Source organism: Bombus pascuorum, chromosome 3 (genome assembly GCF_905332965.1).
Source record: "Bombus pascuorum chromosome 3, iyBomPasc1.1, whole genome shotgun sequence".
Taxonomy (NCBI): domain Eukaryota; kingdom Metazoa; phylum Arthropoda; class Insecta; order Hymenoptera; family Apidae; genus Bombus; species Bombus pascuorum.
Window position 1 is genome coordinate 8,146,436 of NC_083490.1, and position 22,052 is coordinate 8,168,487.

The 22,052-nt window shown below is 31.6% G+C and overlaps 2 protein-coding genes across 5 annotated transcripts in view; one reads left to right on the forward strand and one right to left on the reverse strand.

Annotated features, from left to right (window-relative positions):
* The first annotated feature begins 1,576 nt into the window (after positions 1-1,576).
* Positions 1,577-4,891, forward strand: LOC132905655 (tetraspanin-2A). Of its 2 annotated transcripts, XM_060957166.1 has the most exons (6): positions 1,577-1,850; positions 2,837-3,034; positions 3,273-3,449; positions 3,924-4,109; positions 4,215-4,316; positions 4,413-4,891. In XM_060957166.1, exons 1-5 carry the CDS (start codon positions 1,764-1,766, stop codon positions 4,290-4,292), a joined length of 726 nt encoding a protein of 241 aa, XP_060813149.1. In that variant the 5' UTR covers positions 1,577-1,763; the 3' UTR covers positions 4,293-4,316; positions 4,413-4,891. The 2 variants fall into 2 exon arrangements, with proteins under 2 accessions (XP_060813149.1, XP_060813148.1); XM_060957165.1 differs by lacking the exon at positions 4,413-4,891 and having other exon boundaries at positions 4,215-4,347.
* A 425-nt stretch (positions 4,892-5,316) lies between these two features.
* LOC132905654 (mucin-2) overlaps positions 5,317-22,052 on the reverse strand; it is a 31,456-nt gene continuing 14,720 nt past the window's right edge. For 2 of the 3 annotated variants that reach the window (XM_060957162.1, XM_060957163.1), the window contains 8 exons: positions 16,866-16,954; positions 14,644-14,817; positions 12,950-13,173; positions 11,448-11,612; positions 9,834-10,212; positions 9,325-9,481; positions 8,640-9,213; positions 5,317-8,323 (listed from right to left, as the gene is read on the reverse strand). In XM_060957162.1, the coding sequence (XP_060813145.1) occupies positions 7,178-8,323; positions 8,640-9,213; positions 9,325-9,481; positions 9,834-10,212; positions 11,448-11,612; positions 12,950-13,173; positions 14,644-14,817; positions 16,866-16,908 (2,862 nt within the window). In that variant the 5' untranslated portion in view covers positions 16,909-16,954 and the 3' untranslated portion in view covers positions 5,317-7,177. Of the gene's footprint in view, positions 8,324-8,639; positions 9,214-9,324; positions 9,482-9,833; positions 10,213-11,447; positions 11,613-12,046; positions 12,126-12,949; positions 13,174-14,643; positions 14,818-16,865; positions 16,955-22,052 lie in introns of those variants that run through there. The other variant, XM_060957164.1, reaches the window with a different exon arrangement.

Sequence of the window (22,052 nt, forward strand, 5' to 3'; positions counted from 1 at the left end):
TCATGCGAGTTATTGTGTACACTAGTAGGGTGTTTATTAGCTAAATCGCTATCGTATTAACCCGCGTATGATTGGTTCACGAGATTATCGATAAATGTAAAAGATAAAATTTTATTTAATCAAAATAACATGCTATATTAAAATAACTTAGGAATTAATATTATATTAATTTTCTAAATGAATTTTCCCTCTATTTTTGTATTAATATTTCAATATACAAGACATTCAATAGAAATATTAACAGATTATTATAGAATTTAATATTTGTTTAATAAACATTAATGTACACATTGTAAAAATCATGAATAATGTAAATATTAATTATTATTATAAATTATATAAATATTCAATATTAATAATTGTTGATGTAACCTAAATTAATGTTTCAATTAAGCAATAAGTAATAACGATCATGTTTCTGAAAAATTGTCCCGATACTGGGTTAGGTGTCATGAGAGTCAAGACGATTAACTTTTATAATTGAGGATGATTTAGAATTTAAAGAAAACAGTTATAGAAGCAAATTTTATAAAAAATAGTATGGAGATAAGAGCTTCCCGCCAGGAGTAGTAATAAAGAAGAGAAAACACAGGATAAACTCAAAACGAAACCATTATTATGATAAGAAATAACAATTAAATAAATTAAGAAATAAGTAGATACTGTAAAATAGTTTTAAGAATATGTAAATAACATTAATTATAAGTTAATAAAACATAAGTTAGTTGAGTAGTAAACATAATTGAGTTATAAATTTCGACATGTTTCATAATGATAATAATAATAATAACAACAACAATAATAATAACGATAATGATAAGAATAATGATGATAATGATGATGATGATGATGATGATGATGATGATGATGATGATGATGATGATAATAATAATAAAATAATGATGATATAAAAAGTGGTACATATATGTCTAAATAATATATATAATTATATTTGATATTAGTAAATATATTTTAAACAGGTAATATGCTTGTACGTTTATTGCTGCAATACTAATTGTTTAATTACAAACTAACTGCTTGGTTTAACTGCTTGGTTTTTAACTACACAGCATGTGCGTAATTAATTATCAGAGTTAATTCATCCACTCTCGCTCATATATGTAGCTAAGAAAAGTACGCGTTCGTTGAATGTATACATATACAACGAGAACCGTACATCTAATTTTAGATCCAACATCTGTAACGATATTTCCTGCGAAGGTTCTATAAGTTGTAGCTTAAAATTTTTATCTGAATACATTATATATTATACATACTCGAAATCAATTACGAAACTGTATACAATTATAAATGAGATTCTACATATGTATTATATATAATATAACAATAAAAACTTTTGTTATAATCTCTCATTTTTTTTCTGTTTCATTCATCCTTAAATTCATTTTTCAACAGTACGTATATGAGCAATATGACGTAAAAGGAAAACAACAACAAAAGATGCTCATCCCTTTTTCAAAGCTGGTTGCTTTAGTGATCATTTTCTGTAATGAATGAGTCACTTGCAACGATTCTCTTATCTAGGGCACGCTTATCCAGTTATCTTATATTTGTCGGTGATAAAGAGAATACTAGCTGGAAGAATCAGGTGTACACTGTCGTATACGTCCATAGCTACCACGTTATCCACGTTTTGATATTAATTCAAAAAGTGATTTTTGCGGAAGAAATCTGCGTTCAAACGTGTTTTTTATTGTAAAATTTGTTTGGAATACACAAGTGTAAAAACTAGCTCTAAAACAATGGTTGGTAAAACTTCCGGGCCTCAATTAGAGCAACGAATTCAGTGTATAAAATTTACCATTTTCTGCTTGAATGCCATCATATGGGTAAGCGTAAAAATAGAATCAAATATGGTTACATTTAACTGATAACAAATTTATCAAACACTTTTTTATCGACTCATTCATGTAAAAATTAACATTAAATGGTATTCATTATCATTAAATGGGTCATTGAATGACAAGAACATGCGATTTTTAGTATAATAATATCGTGGAAAACATCATTTTTTAAATCCCTTTCTGCCAATTTTATTATCTACGTATACATATACGTTCTTTCTTATTTTCTTTCTTTTTACATTGTTATCAATAATCGATTCATTACATGCAACTGTTTTGCAGGAAGTAATTTTTTCATGTAAATGGTTTTTAATGATAGATTATACACTATAAAACACTATATACCTAACGTAAACGCTTTTGCACAGGCAATTTAATTTGAAATGCTTCTTGTTACAACATAGGCACATCCTCGTTCCATTTGAATCAATATGAGTCAGCTCACGGCGCGGCGTAACTATCATATCTGTGTTTATCTGCGTGACGAATACGAAACTGTAACGGCTTAAGAACTAAACGTTAGAAATGAAACTATTCGATAAAGTATATATATATATATATATATATATATATGCTTACATATATACTTACATATGTATACTTACATGCATTATCCTTTCTTATCCCTTTCTTATCTTATTATAAAATTTCTTTCACTGCAATGATTTTTTTTATTCTTTTCACTAAATTATTTGTTTTTTAAATTAAAATATAGAATCTATTAAATAAAAATTAAAAGTCTATCGGTATAATCGATCGAAAGTTATCACGACAATCGACTTAAATGATAATTACAGAAGAAAAATGAGAAAATTTATTTAAAATAATTGATTGAAATAATTTTTTAAATGTTATAATCGATCGAAAGTTATCACGACAATCGACTTAAATGATAATTACAGAAGAAAAATGAGAAAGTTTATTTAAAATAATTGATTGAAATAATTTTTTAAATGTTATATGTATCTTAGCTACTTGGAAGCTCAATGTTTGGATTATGCATGTGGCTAAGGATGGATCCAGATTTCCAGGAGTGGGTTGCGTTCCTTGAAATATATGAATTTTATATCGGCATTTACATCCTACTTGCGGCTTCGATATTTATCGTAATTATTACGTTCATTGGCTGTGGAGTCGCTCTTATGGAACATATCCTTGGTCTCTACGTTGTAAGACATAGATACATTATGACTATAATTATTCACATTATTATTTCACGATTATCATTATATTTATCATAATAATTAACTCGTTTTAAATTAGGCAAGATATATCAAGTTAAGAATATGTATTTGTATTCAATGAATTAAGTTCTCTATAAAGTTAAGAACATTTTGTATTAATTAGAGTATTTATTGACTATAAAAATATGCGAATCCTAAGCAACCATTGTATTGATTTTTCAAGTATGTAGGATTGCAATTACTTTCCTACGTTCTTGGCCTGGCAGGGACAGCAGTTCTCCTCGATTATTCCACCTACGACAGTAATATTCAGCCGCTTATACGACGATCCATGACTTCACTCATCAACAATTACCACGATCAAAGATCGACGTACATTCTACAATTAATTCAAGAGAGTGTAAGATAATATGTTTTATTATTTTATTACGGTGTTAACAAATGTACGCTTTATATAATTAATTACAAGTGAAAATATTTTCGGGATTATTTAGCAGATTAATAAGTAATAATCTTCGTTGTAGAGAAATCAATGTAATCTCTTTATGACTTTTTATTTCACGTTGATATAATCAATGTAGAACAAATGAATAAGATAATATGTTATATTTTATACGAAGTATATGTAAAGTATATGTAATTTAATCGCTTAATGCGCTTCATTCCTGTGACATATAAATAATTAAAATTACCTTTACAGATTCAAGATTTCTATAAAAAATATGTTGTTCATTCATTTGCATTCTAAGTTTATTTTTTATTACAAGAATCATTTTCGACAAACTGAGGAAAGATCTGTGTGTTAAGGGATTAATCTGTTAAGAGATATTTTTAATAATTGTTTCAAAATAACCAGAGCATGATTTTAAAATAGATCGGTTGCTGTGGTGCCGATGGCCCGATGGATTATATAACCTTGAGGAAACCATTACCCACTGAATGTAGGAACACGGTTACTGGAAACGCCTTCTTCTACGGATGTGTCGAAGAAATTTCGTGGTTTCTGGAGGGTAGATCGGGTTGGCTAGCTGGTTTATCATTGGGTCTATGTCTGCTCCATGTAAGGCATCAAGTATATTTTATATCTATAAAAAGATGAATATTAGAAATAGATTATTTCATAAATGTTTGAAAGTTACTATATTTCGTAAATTAAAATTTGCAGATAATAATAGCTGCCCTAAGTCTAGCGCTGATTCGAGCTATTAAGAAGGAAGAAAAATCCGTCACATTCAAACATTGATTTGTATTGATTTAGTACAATAATGTACGTTAATAATAATCGTCATTAGACAACATTAATGACTGGACTGCAGATGTTTAGATATATTTGTGGAAAATTTCAAAGTACAAATATTTGCAGAAAACTTGTAACGCCAGGAAGTATATAAAATACCCAAAGTAAACCACAAATATTTAGGTGATGAAACAAACGAGGTTTCATATTTTTGATCATTTTGATACAAATATGAATTGGCATAGACATTCGCAGTCTACTAATGGCAATCAATGACAATATAATATTCACTTTGTGAATTGATATCTATGAAAAAATGGACTGAAACGAAGAGAAACAGATTTAAGATCAATGAGTCAGACAATGTGCCGAGGAAATATATGAAGAATATAGAATATTCTTCTTAAATTCATCTCTTTTTAATTTTTACTTATAATAATTACTCGCTATAGCATTTTTCAACGAAGTAGAATACATTCTCGGTATCTATATACTGAATGTATTCTTAGCTGAAAGAAATCTTTGTAGTGCTATTCAGAGCAAATGAAAATTAGGTACACGTGCTTGTTCTAAATTTAGAATTAAACTTCATTACGTAATCTCTTCATACGTTTTATATTTTTAAGTTGTTCACGTTGCTTTATCAGAATATTAAATGAATGATACCATGTAGATAGCAGATTTAATGCAAAGTGCAATTTCATACGTAATATTAATATTTTAATTGATAAAGGCATAATTTTGTACTTAATACATATTTTTCTTTCGATGATAGAAAACTAATCTGAATGAAAAATTTAATTTATTCTGCTTGAATCAACATATTTGATAGACCCACCTCACACGATGTTTAATTTAGATTTTAATTCTAAATAGTAGATGATTTAAATAATTAATATTTATACAAATTTCGAACGACTTATACACTTAATTAATTACAATAAAATAAAATAATTAAAAAACCATTTTATTAACTATCATATTCTTTTAAATATATGTTTTTTTTTATGTAATAAAATAAAAGACTCTATTTGTTTTCATATACTTTATTTACAAAATTTCTAATATACATACAATACTAATATAATAGTCACTATAATTATTAATTTATATACAATGTCTTTTTTATCAACCAATTAATTTCTATTCCAATCAATTTCTATTTATCAAGAAAACAGAATTATAAAAGATTCTTTCTAAACTTTTTATTCGTTTCCGATGTTGCACATTACGTATACACGACTGTATAGTTATATATAATCGCTATAAAAAATGTAAGTTTATTATTTTTAATAATAAATGGCGAATGTATAAAAAATTCTTCAAGAAACAGCTCTGGAATATCATGTATTTTAATTAATTTGTTCTTGATTTACTATATCAGTTAAACAAACAAGTTCAAAGAACTATAAAAGAGCACATTAACGTCATAAGTAAAAATTAGCTTTCTGTTTCAAATTAAAATACGCCAAAAATATGATTCTAAACATCTTTAAATAGATATCTCAATAATGTTCGCTTTTCACTTTCAAATTAAACATTTAGTTTATAATGAGCAACATCAAAACAAATATTTGACTTTTTTTAATCGTACACCAAAAAGTTTGGAGTATTTGTTCTACCTCTTTTTGTTTGATTAAATTGCTCATGTGTTATAATGTGATATGCCAAATGCTAAACGTTCAATCAATCTGGTGAGAAAATATGTGTGATACTTCTTTACACTTCTTGTAAGTATCTGTAGAATAATATACATTTAGCACCTACATATGTCGTAAATATTAGACACGTAGGATTTCCTTTAAAATTAATCAGTCTTTATATTATTACAATTCCATTAAGGAATATTTCAGTAAAACAATTTCATCGTTATATTTTTATCAGATCTATATATAATTTACAATCTGTAACTCACTAATTTAAGTTACTAATATTATTAATTAATACATTATTGTGCAACAGGATCATAATACAAAAATGATATGCTATTTCCTGTGTTCTATTTTTATAATTAATTTCAAGTTCATCGAGCATTTGAAAAATTCCAAATTCCACGAACGTTTTATTATAGACGGCATGTCACATTATAATGCATGAACAAAATGCGAGTATTAACGCATTCCATATCAGAATGAGGAACGCGTGTTCGTTGCGTGCCAATTAATGACGAGAAATGCAATGGTCACGTATTTACGTACTTTTCGCTTTATATTCCATGATATCATTTGCTCTCTATTCTTCGAAAGTTACAGAGCAACAGCTTGTATCTTACATACTAATACTAAGTTTTAGACTTTAAATACCTTAATTAAGATTATGCTAAGGTACGAAATGTCTGGACGGAAAAAAGACACGTTGGAACCGATCGATTCAATTGTACATTCCAAACTGTAATTTGATCATTGAAAAGTAAGATAAGAAAACAGGGAACATCTATTTTTTAATGAGTATTAATTAATAGTTTAATTTACAGTTTATCTCTAACATATTTTATCGGCAACTGGAAGTGCAAGATTTGTTCATTTTCTTTCCTAAGTTTTAATTAGAAAATAAATCTTGTTCCGAACAATACAGTTAAATTCATCGAACTTTCTTCTGTTATTAATGGACTAGAGTATCGAAAACTGATTTTTTCTCAATAAAGTTCAATGACATTCCTTATCCTTTCTCTTACTCTTCGATAATTATCATTTCTCACTGATTTGTATGTTTTTGAACCATACCTATCGAATCTACCATTAGGATCATCATCAATCTTTAGTATTGATCCGATGCAAATGGATTTTGTTCGTCTCTCAGAAATTATATTTCTTGGAAAATGACATTCTTCAGTTCTCCATATGTTTAGAGCAACTCGTATCCCTGCACGCTTAGCGCGAGTTGCTGAGGCTTTATCCTACAAATGGGAAAGGCGGGTAGCCAACAGGCGGAGGATAATAACCTGGGAAGGCTGGGACTGTCGGTTGCACGGGTATGGTGCTCGTAACATAAGTGGTAATCTCGGTTGGCACTACTCTGCTCGAGAACAACGTGGTGTACGCCGTTTTCGCTCCAAATGTCAGCTTCAGAATTTTCGAATCGGACACCGTCGCGAACGTTTGCGTGACCAGAGGGGCGCTTGTCACCGTGAACTGCGGTTGCTGTGGAAATAGCGGCAATTGTGGTGGCAGTTGCGGTGGCAGTTGCGGTGGTAATTGCGGTGGCAGAACCGGTGCAATCGTGGACGTTCCGTATTCATAAGATGTCCGTGGCACAGTGCCAACTGGCCTGGATAACGTCGAATAAATCGTATTGCCGTTGTTCACTACCGGGATCACGTGGGACTCGTAAAGCGTGTCGAGAACGACGACCGGTCGTGAAGTAGTGATAACCTGTGGCTGCTGTTGACCGAAATATTTCAAGAGAGCCAGTTGATCGGGAGTCAAGTGCGGTTCGATGGAAGTGCTCGGAGTTTCTAATTTTGCTTTCGAAGATGAAATTGATTTGAAAGGTTCTAAATCAGAATCCATGTCGCTGTTTGGAGCCACTATCCTTTTGGGAATATCATCGTCATCCCTGTCTTCGTCACCGACATCTAACTCTAGATGAAGCTCGCTACCTGCTTCGTCCAGCTTCGAGTTAAACTCATTCAATGCTTTGCTGGGAATAAACTGATATATATCCATCGGTGGCAAAGTCTTTATAGCAGTAACCACACGTGCGATATTGTACGTTTGCACGAGCGTCAGTTTGGTTGTGTTACCACCGTGTATTACCGGAAGTAGATGGGTTTTGAGTAGAGTTTGCGTAGTAGAGAAGGTCTCGGTCAAAGTCTCCAAAGGTGGAGTCGCTTGGCCAGATTCTAAAGATATAGCTGGCAGAGTCGCCACGGCCGAATCTAATGGTAAGGTCGTTTCATACGCTGCTGCGGTATTTGCTAGGAGATTCTCGGTTAGCGGTTCTGACGGTGATACCGTGCTGGATGGATCTATCGTTGAAAATGATTTCTTCAGTGTCGAAGTTACTGTCACGTAGCGAGTATTTCTCAATGTTCCAACCTGTTTTATCAAAGGAAATAAATATTTTATCAAAATATTTCAAAATGCAAATTTGTGCAATAACTATCGAGTATTCTTTTAGTTCATAAAACTGAACAAATAAAATAAAGTTGAAAGATTGATAAAAATGTACATTTACAAAGATATCAAATTAATTTTCTTTTTAAAATAATAATGCTTATATAATCCTCAGTAGAATATCAGAGGAACGAAGTTCTACGAATTATTTCCATCCCTTAAATACAATTCATCAAATTTACAAAGTATCGTCAGAATTGAAACATTTCTAGAAAAATATATGAAAACAATTTCTTACCTGGAAAGTGTATGGTGACTTAATAGTAGCAATTTCGAAGTACACGTTACTCATATCAGCAGCTGTGGAAATTTCAACGTTGACCGTTTCGATCGGTAAAATTTGTTCAGGATGTTGATCTTGAACGCTGACACTGGCAACATCCTCGCTTTCGCTCGGATCCAATTCGTCATCGTTTACCGCTTCTTGAATTTTTCTCTGAGCATTGGCCTGTTGACCTGTCGCAACAGCAGTCGCCGCCGTAGACGTGGAAACGGAAGATGCGGTAGTTTTGCTATCGTCAACGTTCACCGGATTCTCAGTTGTGCTGGTTTCTGATATCGAACGTTGTTCGTCCTCGACATCGATTTGTTTTCGAATAGCGATTCTTGGTTTAGGAGTCGTTTTGTAAGACCAACGCCCTTGTGTTCTTGGTAGCTTCAACTTCGGCACAGGATTAGCGCTAACCGGTTGTTGTTCGTTTTTATTCTTATTGTTCTGCTTCGAAGGCAAACTTGGTTGATTACTTGGTCGAAAACTGCTGCGGCGACGAGTAACAGGTGGTTCTGTGGTTGTTGTTGGAGGACTTCGATTTCTGATAAAATAAGAGTATTAAAAGTAAATTTTTCAAATTATATTGTCTATCAGTAAAATTATGTTACTATATAAAGGCCAAATGAATATATGATAATATTAGGATATTAACTTATAGCTTGGTCTTGAGGTGGTACTGCTTCGATTTTTACCCGGCTTCGTTTGTTGCACCTCACCACTGCCATCGTAATCATCGTTAATTTTGTTGCGGAATTTCGGTCGTGATAAATTTGGGCTTGAATTTTTCCGTGTGCTCCTTACTGTGGAACCTAACAACGTGAAACTAAGATTATGTCGTATTTATCCATTTATGCATCAGGCTTAATAAATGTATTTTATTATTATTCCAAATAATATCTTACTTAGATGAATATTATCGTATCAACGTTATTAAACTCTATTACTTTTTTGAAATATTTTAATATCAATTTCTTGAGATTAGAACATCTTAATTAAATATTACAACTGCGAAAATTTTTAAAACAAACCAATTTTTTCTAACAGTATAAAATTCAAGTTGTAACATCAACTAAATCGCTAATCTATTAAAAAAAAGGTACTTAAACATCTTTATGTAAATATACTAAGAAAAACGAATCTATAATACTAAGAATATTTTACCAGCTGGGGAACTAAACAAAACTTCCAAGGGTAACGATGATTCTTCTTGCTGTGTCGTTGGTGTTGGTTCAAGTTGTGGTTTTAGCTTTCCTTGCTGCGGTCCAATAGTTTTTAATATTCTATGCGTACTGGAGGGGCGAATTTTCCCTTCAGGAACTGCCGGAGCGCCGGAGAGAATTCTCGAAGAGCTTTGAAGCACTTGAGCGTATTTTCCGTTTATGTAAGTACCAATCACGCTAGTTTCGTGAACAGTAGTCAATCCATCTTTAACAATAGTGCCACCGAGCTTCGTAACTAGACCAGTTGGATTCTCTTTCTCTCGTCGACCGGTAGGTCTAGGTTTTCCATGGGGTTTCGAAGAGGGTCTCAGATTAATTAACTGTGAACATTAAAACAAACATTATTTTAATTTTCAGGCGATCTGAACAGTTCATTAAAGAAATATTGATCTTGTAATTTAAATTGCCAGCAAGATTGGTTTTCAAAAAATTTACTTGGGCTTTGAGCAGATCTTGCTACTGCACCCTTTTGTGTATTTTACAAAAAAGAAATTGTTGATACTTAATTATTTCTACGAATATTATGAGCAAATGGTCTGGAAAGAAAGTTAATTTCAAATTGAAGACTATACTTAAACTATGAACATTCTTTCGCCTATTACGCGTTAGACATTCAGATTTTTATTCGAATGAACTTTAAGCATAAGTCTCAAATCGATGAGCTACAACGGTGAAATCGTTTATCATGCGATCTGACGATGGGATTCAACTTTCACGCGGTTCATGGCCGATTTCTGCGCGATGATAAATCTAAAGATGGATGGAGATACATATATCTAAAGGAAATATAAATGATTGTATAGTAAATATCTACTTTTACTTCGATCAAAGAAAATGATCAACGCTTTGTATTTCAAGGATTGTACGCTTAAAATCTATTCGTTACAATATTGTAATCATATCTCTGTACAATTATAATATTAATCTCAATAAATATAATCTATATTGCATTTTCGTTCTTTGTAAAATACAAAGACTTATGTAAAAGATGCAATATTATAACATTCTTGTAAGAATTATAATTTATGACACTTAATAGACTTTCGATAGTTTTCAATAACACTTTATTCTTCAGAATATAAATCAGGTAAATATTTCAGAATCTATTAATTTGTAACAGCGAGAACTAGATTTACTGGTTCAGTCGCCTTATCTCATATTTACGTACGATACTGCAACTATTTGTGTCAATGTCAATAATATGCAATGAGGAAGGCTTAATAGGTGAAAAATAGCATTATTGATCAATGACTTGGAACGGAAGGCTTTCCTGTAATTAGTAGTACATGTACCGTACAGTTATTCACTATCGTTTAATAAAGTAGCTACGAGTTCACAATATAATAAAATGATTATCAGAAAATCGATTAGCGAAGAATTATATTAATATTACGAATATAGTAAATGATTTAACCTGCTATAACCCGTATATAAAGTAATATTAATTTAAAACTTAGAAATTTAATTAACACGCCTATTAGAATATTGTTAGCGATTCTAACAAATCAATTTGAGAATTAATATTTTACTAAAAAGAGTCGTCCAATTTTTTTACCTTGTACGTTTCATCAACTACTTCTGCAGGTTGCTTCGATAGGAAGTCGTATTCAGGTTCAGCAAGATTATTCTTAACGACTGGTGCTTCGTCCTTTGATTTTACCTGCACTTGCGAAGATATCACAGGACTCTTTGTCATTACCTGTGTTTGAGTCTTCGGTTCCTGTAACGTATATCGCATGTAATAAGCAGAAAATGTATGTAAATTACATTGAACATTCATAAATTTTATTTATTACTAGTAAGTAGAGTACATGAAATGATACACATTATTTTCATGGTAATGGCTCAGCATAATGTTATTAGTTATTAATTTTTCATTATTATCTTTGGAGTTCAGAGAGAGGTCTTTTCGTGTAACAAGTATAACGACGATTAATGTCTTTAAATTCAGCGCAGCATATAATTTCTCCTTTTCTTTTGGTAATCATCTCAAAGCATATAAATTATGTTTTGTTTGGTCGAATATACATACACAGGAAATAAGCACTTATTGCAATTATATATGAATTTATCAAGTATTTAAACTAGCTTGTGAATTTTTAAAAAGATATAAATACTACTTTAAACGTTTAATAAAAGAATGAACTAACTCACAATATTTTGGTCTGGACGTGTTTCACCTTCGTCCCAAAGTTCTTCTACATGAAGTGCGATTTGCATCATATTTCCACAACTATATAAAATAAATGTCATTTATTTTTTAAATCGTCAAACAATATAAAAATCTACGTATCATTTCGTTTAATATAATTCGAAGCAATAAAATATGTTACGTAAAAAGACCTCGATATACTCCCATGTTTCACAAGAATTATTTGATATTTATATTTTAATACAATGTGGAAAAAAGTAAATTTAATTTGAAATTTCCAACACAACGTACTGGAAGAAAGTTGTATATGAGAAAAGTTTAACTTTCAACGTTTAATAAATTTAAATTTATAATGCAAACATTACCTCCACTCTGAATCAATTTATTTCATTGGCAAGACGTTCGTATGAATACTATCACAAGTCGTAATTATTTATTTTATTAGTATTCAAGATAGAACGCTTCGCTGTAAATTCAAAAAGCGTTAAAATACGAAATCAATTGGAGATATTAAATGATATATGCAATAGCGGGTTAAATCATTTACTTTAAATTTAGGCGATCGTCTGAAAGTAGAAATCTTTTACACCAGTTTACAGTAGAAATTAAAAGTGCATGTACGTACTTAGACACAGATAAGTATGAATAAATGGCTTAAACCGGAAAAGTTTTCTTGGTGGAAGGGAAAGTACCTTACTGCTTATTTTATATATATTTTAATTCTATCATATTTCTATTTCTGGCAATATAATACGAGATTTTAAAATTAAACGCTGAGTCAAAAATGATAATGAATGTATGATCAATAAATTGTGCGATTATATGACAAATATTTTTTGTCTCGATAGTTATATAATTCTTTTTCTTTATATTAGCTAAACTAAAATATTGCTAATTTATCTCACCTGATTTTTTACAGTTCGTAATCCACTATCTTCAGAATTAATGACATTCTGCTCGATCACCGAATTTACAACAACCTTCGTGCCTTTAGCTTGCTTTTTCGTTTCTTCCTCGGAATTTGTCTTAAACGTCTTGCTTGGTTGAATAGCAGGAGGCGCTTTTTCCTTCGTCTCGCTCGGTTTCGTTTGAATAATAGAAACGCTGCTTTTCTTTTCTTTTCCTCCGTCTGCAAGTCGGTTTCGACGAGTAATTAGAATCATCAAAATATCATCGAACTCTTATATCGAAGAAAATCGCGAACATTTATTTAACACTAACAAATGTTTCGATAAAATCCCAGTTTTCGATCCGAAAAATTTTCCAGAATTTTTATTACGCGATGTTTCAATTCCCTTCTGTTTCTTGTTATTACAGAATTCGCATTCTCCGAAATAGAATAAAAATTATATATTCAATCTTTACGAAAAATCGATCTCTTCGCATACGTTACATTAAAGTATCGATGTTGACTCAATCTTCATTTTTATTATATATTTCTGTGCTAAAATAGGAAGCGGAAATTCGGATACATTACCGAGCTGAGCAGTTATGCTGAAATTAAAAAGTTGTAGGATTACGAACGTCAAACAATGTGCTTGCGCTCATGATTGTAAAGGAACAATAAGATGACAAACGGGAAGCGTTCTCTTAAAACAACTGACAATAAACAAGGTGTAGCCAAAACTATGTGTCAAGAACATCCGTAACTTATGACCTTGGTAGTTTTGGCAAAGTTTATCAAGGACTAAGCAATGATTTAATCCATAGTGTCGCCTTAACGCAACGTTGTTCAGAGGCAGAACAATTTACATATTTTTGTATATGGAGATATAAAAAATAAATTAGGATAACAGAAGCTCTGGAGATTTGGAATAAAAGGTTCGAAGGTTCATTATAGCGTTACACGATCTCGATTCCTTCAAAATTCGTACAACTGGAGAGCGCTATAGCAATAAGAGGCAGCTGCAATATTTAAATTGAATTTACTGAAGAAGTCACGAGAGAAGCGGTCTATTACTACGAACATCAGTTAATTATAAATTTATAGCAATATAGTTTTAAGAGGTGATTCAATTTTCATTGATTCCTGTTGTCTTACTCAAATTTTTGGAAAGTGGAACTGCTTTCTTCGCGCGATGATCTCTTCAGTTATGAGATATAGGTGAGAGAAGAAATATTAAGAAATATTAAAAAAAAAAAAAATATTCAGCAAATCCGTGGCATTCCCTTTCATAATCATTATATTGAGAAATAGAATTCAGTAACGTAAAGGAATCGGGAAAAATTGTTAATGGAATGTTGCGTTAAAGCGTTGGCCCTTGATGCGTTAAAAGCATACGTATATGGAAGAAGAAGATTACAAGATATAAGATTTTATTTTTCATCTTCGGGAAAAATTGTCAATTATCGCGCGTTTCGCAGGTGTTATCGCTAATTGCGAATCGAAGTGCCTTGATGGACGCGTACAGGAACTAGGTCACTTGAGATTAATATTAAAGAAAGTTACAATTTATTACGTGAGACAGTACGTGTTTTCTCTCGGATAACGAGATTCTGTTAAAAACGATGGAGATGCTGGAATCGATTAATTTAAATGACGCTTCTTGGGCGTAAGGATCTATAATCATTTTTTAAGTAGAAAAACACGAAATTATACCTGCTGGCGCGCTTTGTGGGCTGAACACCATCACCGTGTTTCCAATCGTGGTAGTGAAATCCAAGAATCCATAGACGGTTTGTGTAATAAAGTCATCGTTTACAACCGCCGGTTTGATCACTACAGCGGTCTCGACTGACTGACTCTTGTAAACTTGGGTCGCACATTCTGTAACTAAAAGTGAAATCAAATACTTTTTAATATTGCTTATCTTCGTTTCATAAACGATCGATTGTTCGAGGAATTGTCGTTAAGTGTAATGTCTTTATGTAATGTGTTACGTTGCGAGGTACGTAACGCGGTAATGCGTGATTTTAGCTTGAAATTCCGTAAAGGAATGTTCGTTTTGTAAATACATAATGCAAAGAAATTTTGTAGTTTTCTTTTTAATATGAATCTAAAATTGAAATCCGTGAGTTATGTATGGTATTGAATTTATGAAATAATTTACCGGATTTTGAAATTAAGTTTTTGTTGGAAACTAAGTAACGTGCGTACTATCTATGCATAGCTACGTTTCATCCGTTCAAATTATTTATTTTATTTTATTCAAACGATTTATTTGAACATTGATCGAATTACGCAATTACCTTCATCGATTTTGAATCTTCCACTTTACATTTACAGCGGAGTGTTCGTTTGCACTAATTGAGATCTAATTTTTCCACTTGTACTTGTTTAATATCTTTGTGCGTATTTCAAATTTAATAGATCGTAATCGTACAAAAATGTGTACATTTTTTCCCGATACGACGTACCTATACTTATAATAAACTTTTCCAGAAATAGAATATAGTATAATCTTATTTACAATAGTGTAATTTACAATAATTTACTTTCTATTAGGCACTTATATTATTGCACGATTTATTACATAGATAAAGTGTAATAGGAACGGAATAAATTGACAAGTTACCATAAAATGAAGTAATAATTGCTTTAGCTCGCGAAATTGTATCTAGAAACTTAAGGAAGTCGAAACGCGTGTAATTTCTCTAATCTATCTATGACAAGTGAAAAATAACTATATTTTTTCCGTTTTTCTATTACATAATTCCTTTGTGATGCAATGAAACTATAACGAAACATCGATACTTGTATCTACCTTGTTTCCTCATTAGATAGAGTTTCATAGAATTCCCTTACCTATGAAAATAATAGTAACAATTAGAAAAAGCGTTAATAATAACCACTGCTTATAATGCTAACTATAACTTTGTTTTATTTCCAAGTAAGAATGTAGAAATCTTTCACGATTGTATTAGAACATTTGAAACCTCCCTGAACAAATTATGTATACATTATACATCAACAAACAAATGACAATTATAATTATACAATTTTCGAAAAACGAATAAATAAACTTGAAAAAAATTATACGATAATGGAGGAATATTGTTGGAATTGTTTGTTTTTCAAGAGAAGAGGAATCCTTCCATCATGTTGTTCATCTCTTTTCATCCGTGTCAATACTTTTTTATTTTTTACACAAAAGATACCAGAATTTCCACTTAAGACAATCTCTTAAAAAAAGATTACTTTCTGAATTGTTTCCAAGATAATACCTATACAGCTTCGTACATTTCTGTATCGCTTCATTACGTTACGGAATAAAAACGAAAGCAGAAGTGGCGAGCGATTTTTTAAAATTTCAAATTGCGCAAATTGTTCCCCGTAGGTTGCTTTTTGTTTCGTAGAAAATTCGTTTCGTCGCGAAATTTACATTTGAATCATGGTTAATTTTGCACTCGAGTGGCGTGTCCAAAGTCTCGAGCCCGTCGATGCTGTAACGAAATGCGCACAACGTTGCTTACAAATCGAAGTCCTTTACATTACAGAAGAGTACGTGTATACACGTATATTTGTACATATAGCTAGTACGTGGCAAGTGTGGGAACGAGTAGCCATTTGATAATAAAGAGACGCCTTAGGTATTCGCGCTGAAACCTTTTGATCAACACGTGGCGTACTAAGATTAAAGAGACATGAAATGGGTTTAAAAATATCTTGTATTCAAGAGACGGTAATGTTCAAAGGATTTCAAGAGATATTGATATTTTCATATCGATCTGTCGTATTCTATCGTCTTTCTTAAACGGCATTTCTGTCCTAAAAAGATACTTTTTAATTTATAAATGTTATTAGTTTTATTGGCGATAAAAATTTGCATGTATTCGCGATCAATATCTTATTAAGATTAAATACAGCATCAAAATACTCACCGCATATTAAAGATATGGCAATAATCAAATATTTCGACAGCATCGTAGTCAGCCTGATTTCATTCTACGCCAGAGCATGAATTTTTAATCTGAAACAAAAACGTAAATATAAAATATGCATGTACCTATTAAATATAAACTTAAGTCAAGTATATATTTATTTAAATAACCGTGTATTGAACAAACACGAATAAGTATAAATTAAATAAATCTCTCGCATAAGCTTATTTAACAACAGCCCTTTCTTCAATATACGATCTCGTCGATTATTCACCGTACAAATACAGCTTGAATTCTAAATTACGCAATAGTCTTTGCGTTTAAAATTAACCGCAGTTGAAAACCATTTTTCAGAGGACAAAAAAAAAATTAATCTCGCCGCACAATACCGATACTTTTACATAATACAAATGAGGTAATGGAAGATTCCAAGAAGGTAATCATGGTGAATGCATAAATAAATGGTTCTCCTGGGCGTACTTTTCAAACGCTGCATGCTTCACAGCCCTCGTCATTAGCATAATGGATTTTGTGCAATAATTGTCCTAAACAAATACTCTATGCGTAATATGTCAGGAAAGGCTCATGGAAAGAATATTATTATTCCGCGGATGGGATTGTAAATAATCGAACAGAGAAAAAAAGAAGACACGTCAGTTACATCAGTCGCAGAAATAGTGATAGTAAAAATAAGAAGCAAAAGATAGTTATTGAATTATAACTACCTCAGGAATATTCAACGTGTTGAAACTTCTATGTTTTTTAATCTGTAATTAACATTGGCACACATTTGCAAATAAGGAGAATAAATATCTTTTACTTATACGTTCTTCTCTTGATCGATTCGTTCAATATTGTTGTATATAATTACATACGTTGTAAACTTGAAAGGATATTAAAGAACGTTCGTGTTTGCATATTTCATTAGCGAAATGAAATAAATTGAGTGTTCTTTGACGTTAGAAAAATTGTCATATTAGAAATAAACACGGTTGATAAATTTGAGTATAATTAATATTATACGAATTTTAGAGAAATTCCTGCAAATTCGTTTTCACGACAGTGACAGTGTTTTTACGTAATTAGTATCATTAAGTACGACGTTTAATACCTAAATAACGAATATCCGAATCAGATACTTGTATAAGGAAGTGATACATCATATTATATAATCTTTTGTACCTTTTTTTTGTAATTTATAGAACATTTTACACAGTTAAGTATACTCATTTGTATTCAATTTTTTGTCACAATCAGTATGCTGAATTCTTAATCACGGCAACATGAATAATTATGCCCGAAAATAACAAAAATAAAATGCAAAAGCGGTTCTCCAAAAAATTGCCTTGTTTATTTAAATTTTTTAAGATTTACGATCATATGCAAATAGTTTTTGTATCCTCGTTGTCTTCAGATAAGCCTAGGTCGTCGTCGTGTCGTAAAATTAAGTCTTTGCAACAGTTGAAACAAAATGTTAAAACTTGAAATTCTTATACATACACGTAATTAAGATCAGCAGATATATCGAGTTACTTTCTAAACAACACGTGTGTCGAGTCCTTGCAAAAAGCCATACACACGTTTACTTTACGTCTAATCTTTATATAAGTTGCTATATATCAGCTAAAGAAATGAATTCTTTCCGATTTTTGTGTGAAATGGAAGTTGTAAAATGGAAAGAACTCATTTCTGCGCCTAATACATATATATACAGTCGGTTACGAAAGTCTACTGCGTCTATCGAATTTTCTATCTCATTAAAGGAACTGAAAGCGCGCGATTTATCGCCAAATTATTTATATTTATGTATACTTTTAAGCGGAATTAGCAAAATTAAAATATTGAACTCTCGGAGAATCTTGAGATAGAGTTTTATCAGAAACTGCAAAATCTTAAATTTGTTCAGCGTCAACAAGATAGCAGGATGTTTTTACATAAGGAAGCGAGGACCTACAAAATATTGATATAATATTCAATATTTTTATGATTTCGTGTATATGAAAGGTTCGTGTAACGTTCGCAACACTATATTTTATATCTTTTGTATTTCTCGATAAATACGATAGCAAGTAAATTGTGTTACGTTTCAACAATGTGTCTCAACTCTCACCCGTACCTCGTATCTATTTGACACACTTTCCCAGTAAAAAAAGTTATTCGATCATTTACAGAACGATTTTTCTGAAACATTTTTACTTTTATTTCTTTTCTATTCTCTGTGAAGAATGCGAAATCTCAAGAAAATAATTTTCAAAATTAATCACGTCTCTCCGTTTCATTGATTTCTTACCGTGTCAAACTGACACCGAGGGACACGTTAAGATGCGAAACTGAAGAACGGGTGAGATCTAATACGTCAAAAGATTCGTAAAGCTAACATCTTGTATTTAAGGGATGTACTCAGACTTAGTGTACGTAATTAAGGTCAGTATGTAGAGCCACTATTTACTTTATATACATGTATAGTACATCATTATAATATGCAACGCATCCTCATCCTCATGACGAGACGTATGAATGGTGTCCTGAATGATGCGCTATCTCATCGTGCACACGTACAGAATCGCGGACCGTTGAGAAGGCAACGAAATTATTGCATAAGAACAGTGTTGGTAATCAGTTAGCGTGAAACAATAGTAAAAGGCAATACCGTTCCAGCTTGGATGCTTAACGGGCATGACTGGAATTTATAATTCTAGATCAATTCGCAACACTAGAAACGATATCAATTTTTCTTTGCACAGAAAAATTGTTTACTTATAAAAATCTCTATTTACATTTCTCCTTCAAGTTTTAAGGACAAAAATGATTTCTAGCGAAGGTTCCAAATTAATACTAAAAATAACACGAAAGTAAAAATACGGACGAGAGAAGAATTAATCTTTTTATTTAAAGGAATTAATCATTCTTTCTTCTTCCTCTTTTCGTCTTCGTGTTCATCGAAACATTCATCATTGGGTACGGTGATGGTTTTATGGGGAATTTTGATAAGAGCATTTTATAGTAAATCGACGAAACCAATGTTAGAAGTATCGTGAGTTTATAACCTGTTCCTTTCACTTGTATTCTTTCAAGATATTGCGGCAAGGTGTTCGTATAATCCGCACGCTTGCGGTAAAAAGCGCGAGCGATCCTTGATTCGCGCGTTGCTATCGCGAAACGCTGCAATAATAGGAAAGCTGAAAAGTAATTATTGACAATTCGCGTGTTTCAACGGTTTGTCATATTATTTCGTTTGCGCCAGCTATACGAAACGTATCATCTTTTCAAATAAAAAAGCTGGCGCGGTGACTAACAAGCGAAAATTCCACTTTGCTTTTCACTTTGCTTCTCGCTTGTTTATTCGTAAAACTTGGATTATCAGTGGAAGGGCTTCTTTTTTAATACCAAATTTTTATTTCTTATTTTTTTATTTACTTCAAGGACTACCGAGTTTCAAGTTGTCATTCCATACGTACGCGGTAAGGAGTGGTCTCACAAATGGATCTCTACGCCACTGTGATACCGCATATACAAACAGGACACGTTCAAAGAAACGTTAGGGTGCATTCATACAGCTGAAGCAAAGAGTGTGCATGAACATTTCGTTATTCGCCCTGAAGCAGTATCTTTTTTTTTTTTTTTTGCAAACCACAATTTGCAACCAACTTGGTTGGCTTTTCTTGGTCAAACGTAAAATCAACTATCAACTGTAAAGGAGATTTATACACACATACATTCGCTTTATCGTGATGTTCCAGATGTTTTATTATTTTTCAGTATTTCCTCTATAATGTCTTGTAATTAAACTGCGAATGTTTATGTGTTTATTGTGTATCTCGAATTTTGAAGAAGCTTGGAACTTCCAGGATTCTTCAAATCCTAAGAAATCTTTGAGATAATATTTTATAATTCGTATAATTCGTGTGCGTTGTATTTTAGAAGCTTGGAATTATCAGGATGTCTCCAATCGACGAATATCGTTCTTTTGTTCGTTCAAATTACGTTACGAATTGAAAGCTCGTAGATGTTCATACGCGAGGCACGAAGTACTATATTTCAAAAATTTACAACTTACGGATAGAGCGACGGAAGACTTTGTAACAGCGTTATTGGTAAAATACAGACTTGCAAACGGATTTTAAATCAATTTTTTTTGACTTGTAAAAAAGATGAAATATGGTTCGTTAGTTAGGGAAAACCGAGAACCTAAATTTACATTGCAAATCAGCATTACGATATTTTGAATCGAAATTAATTTCAATCTGACTGTGATTCTATAAATTATCGTAACGTGGATAACTGTTAAATACGAAGTCACGGATTTCTCTGACGTAATCAGGCGTATTACGAAATACGAGTTAAGCATACGAACAACGTGAATTGAATTAATAATAAATTGAAGTAATATTTAGTTAAATCGGTCTCTTGCTTCTTACTTCTTCGAATAAATGGTTTTTCATACATCAGTGTCGTTTTGCCAAATTTATTTTTCGATTATCATCTTTAACATATTCTTATTCCACATGACAAATACTATGTTTGGCAGAGTATTTGAGTGTTAGGTACTTAATAATTCAGACGAACACCATTAGTCGACTGTTGCTACTTGTGTCTGAAATATCCAATAAACAATTTTTCCATTAAACCGTGTGTAACGGTCCTTCTACGTCCTTCGAGATCGTCCTCGAGCAGAGCTACAACTATACGCGTACAAATTGCAATCTCATCTAGTTTATTGAGAAATAATATCGTTAGACAATACCATTGTCAACGTAAGAATAATTATCGATGATGACGGCAACGTGTCGATGTAACCGCGATATCAATGACAGTATATAATGTGTCTCGGAAAAGTACTTGAGCACTTTCAAGAAAACTTTCATATATATGTATATTATATGCGTTTAAAATTTCATTAACACCGCAATGAGACTATCATGATCATGTTGAAAATGTACATAAAAATTGTAAGGCGTTTATTATAAACATACGTATATATACCAAAAGATTAGCATAACATATAATAAGCGTTAAAGATGGTCCCACTCGATATCGAGGCTTGTTTAATGTAATGGGACATCGTCTGTTTAAATACTTTTCTAATCTCTGTAAAATATACGCTTGCGTTAAATACGTTCCAACTTCTTTATGTACAAATATTGCTCTTCTTATTTCCACATTCTAATTGTAAGAATACAGTTCCAT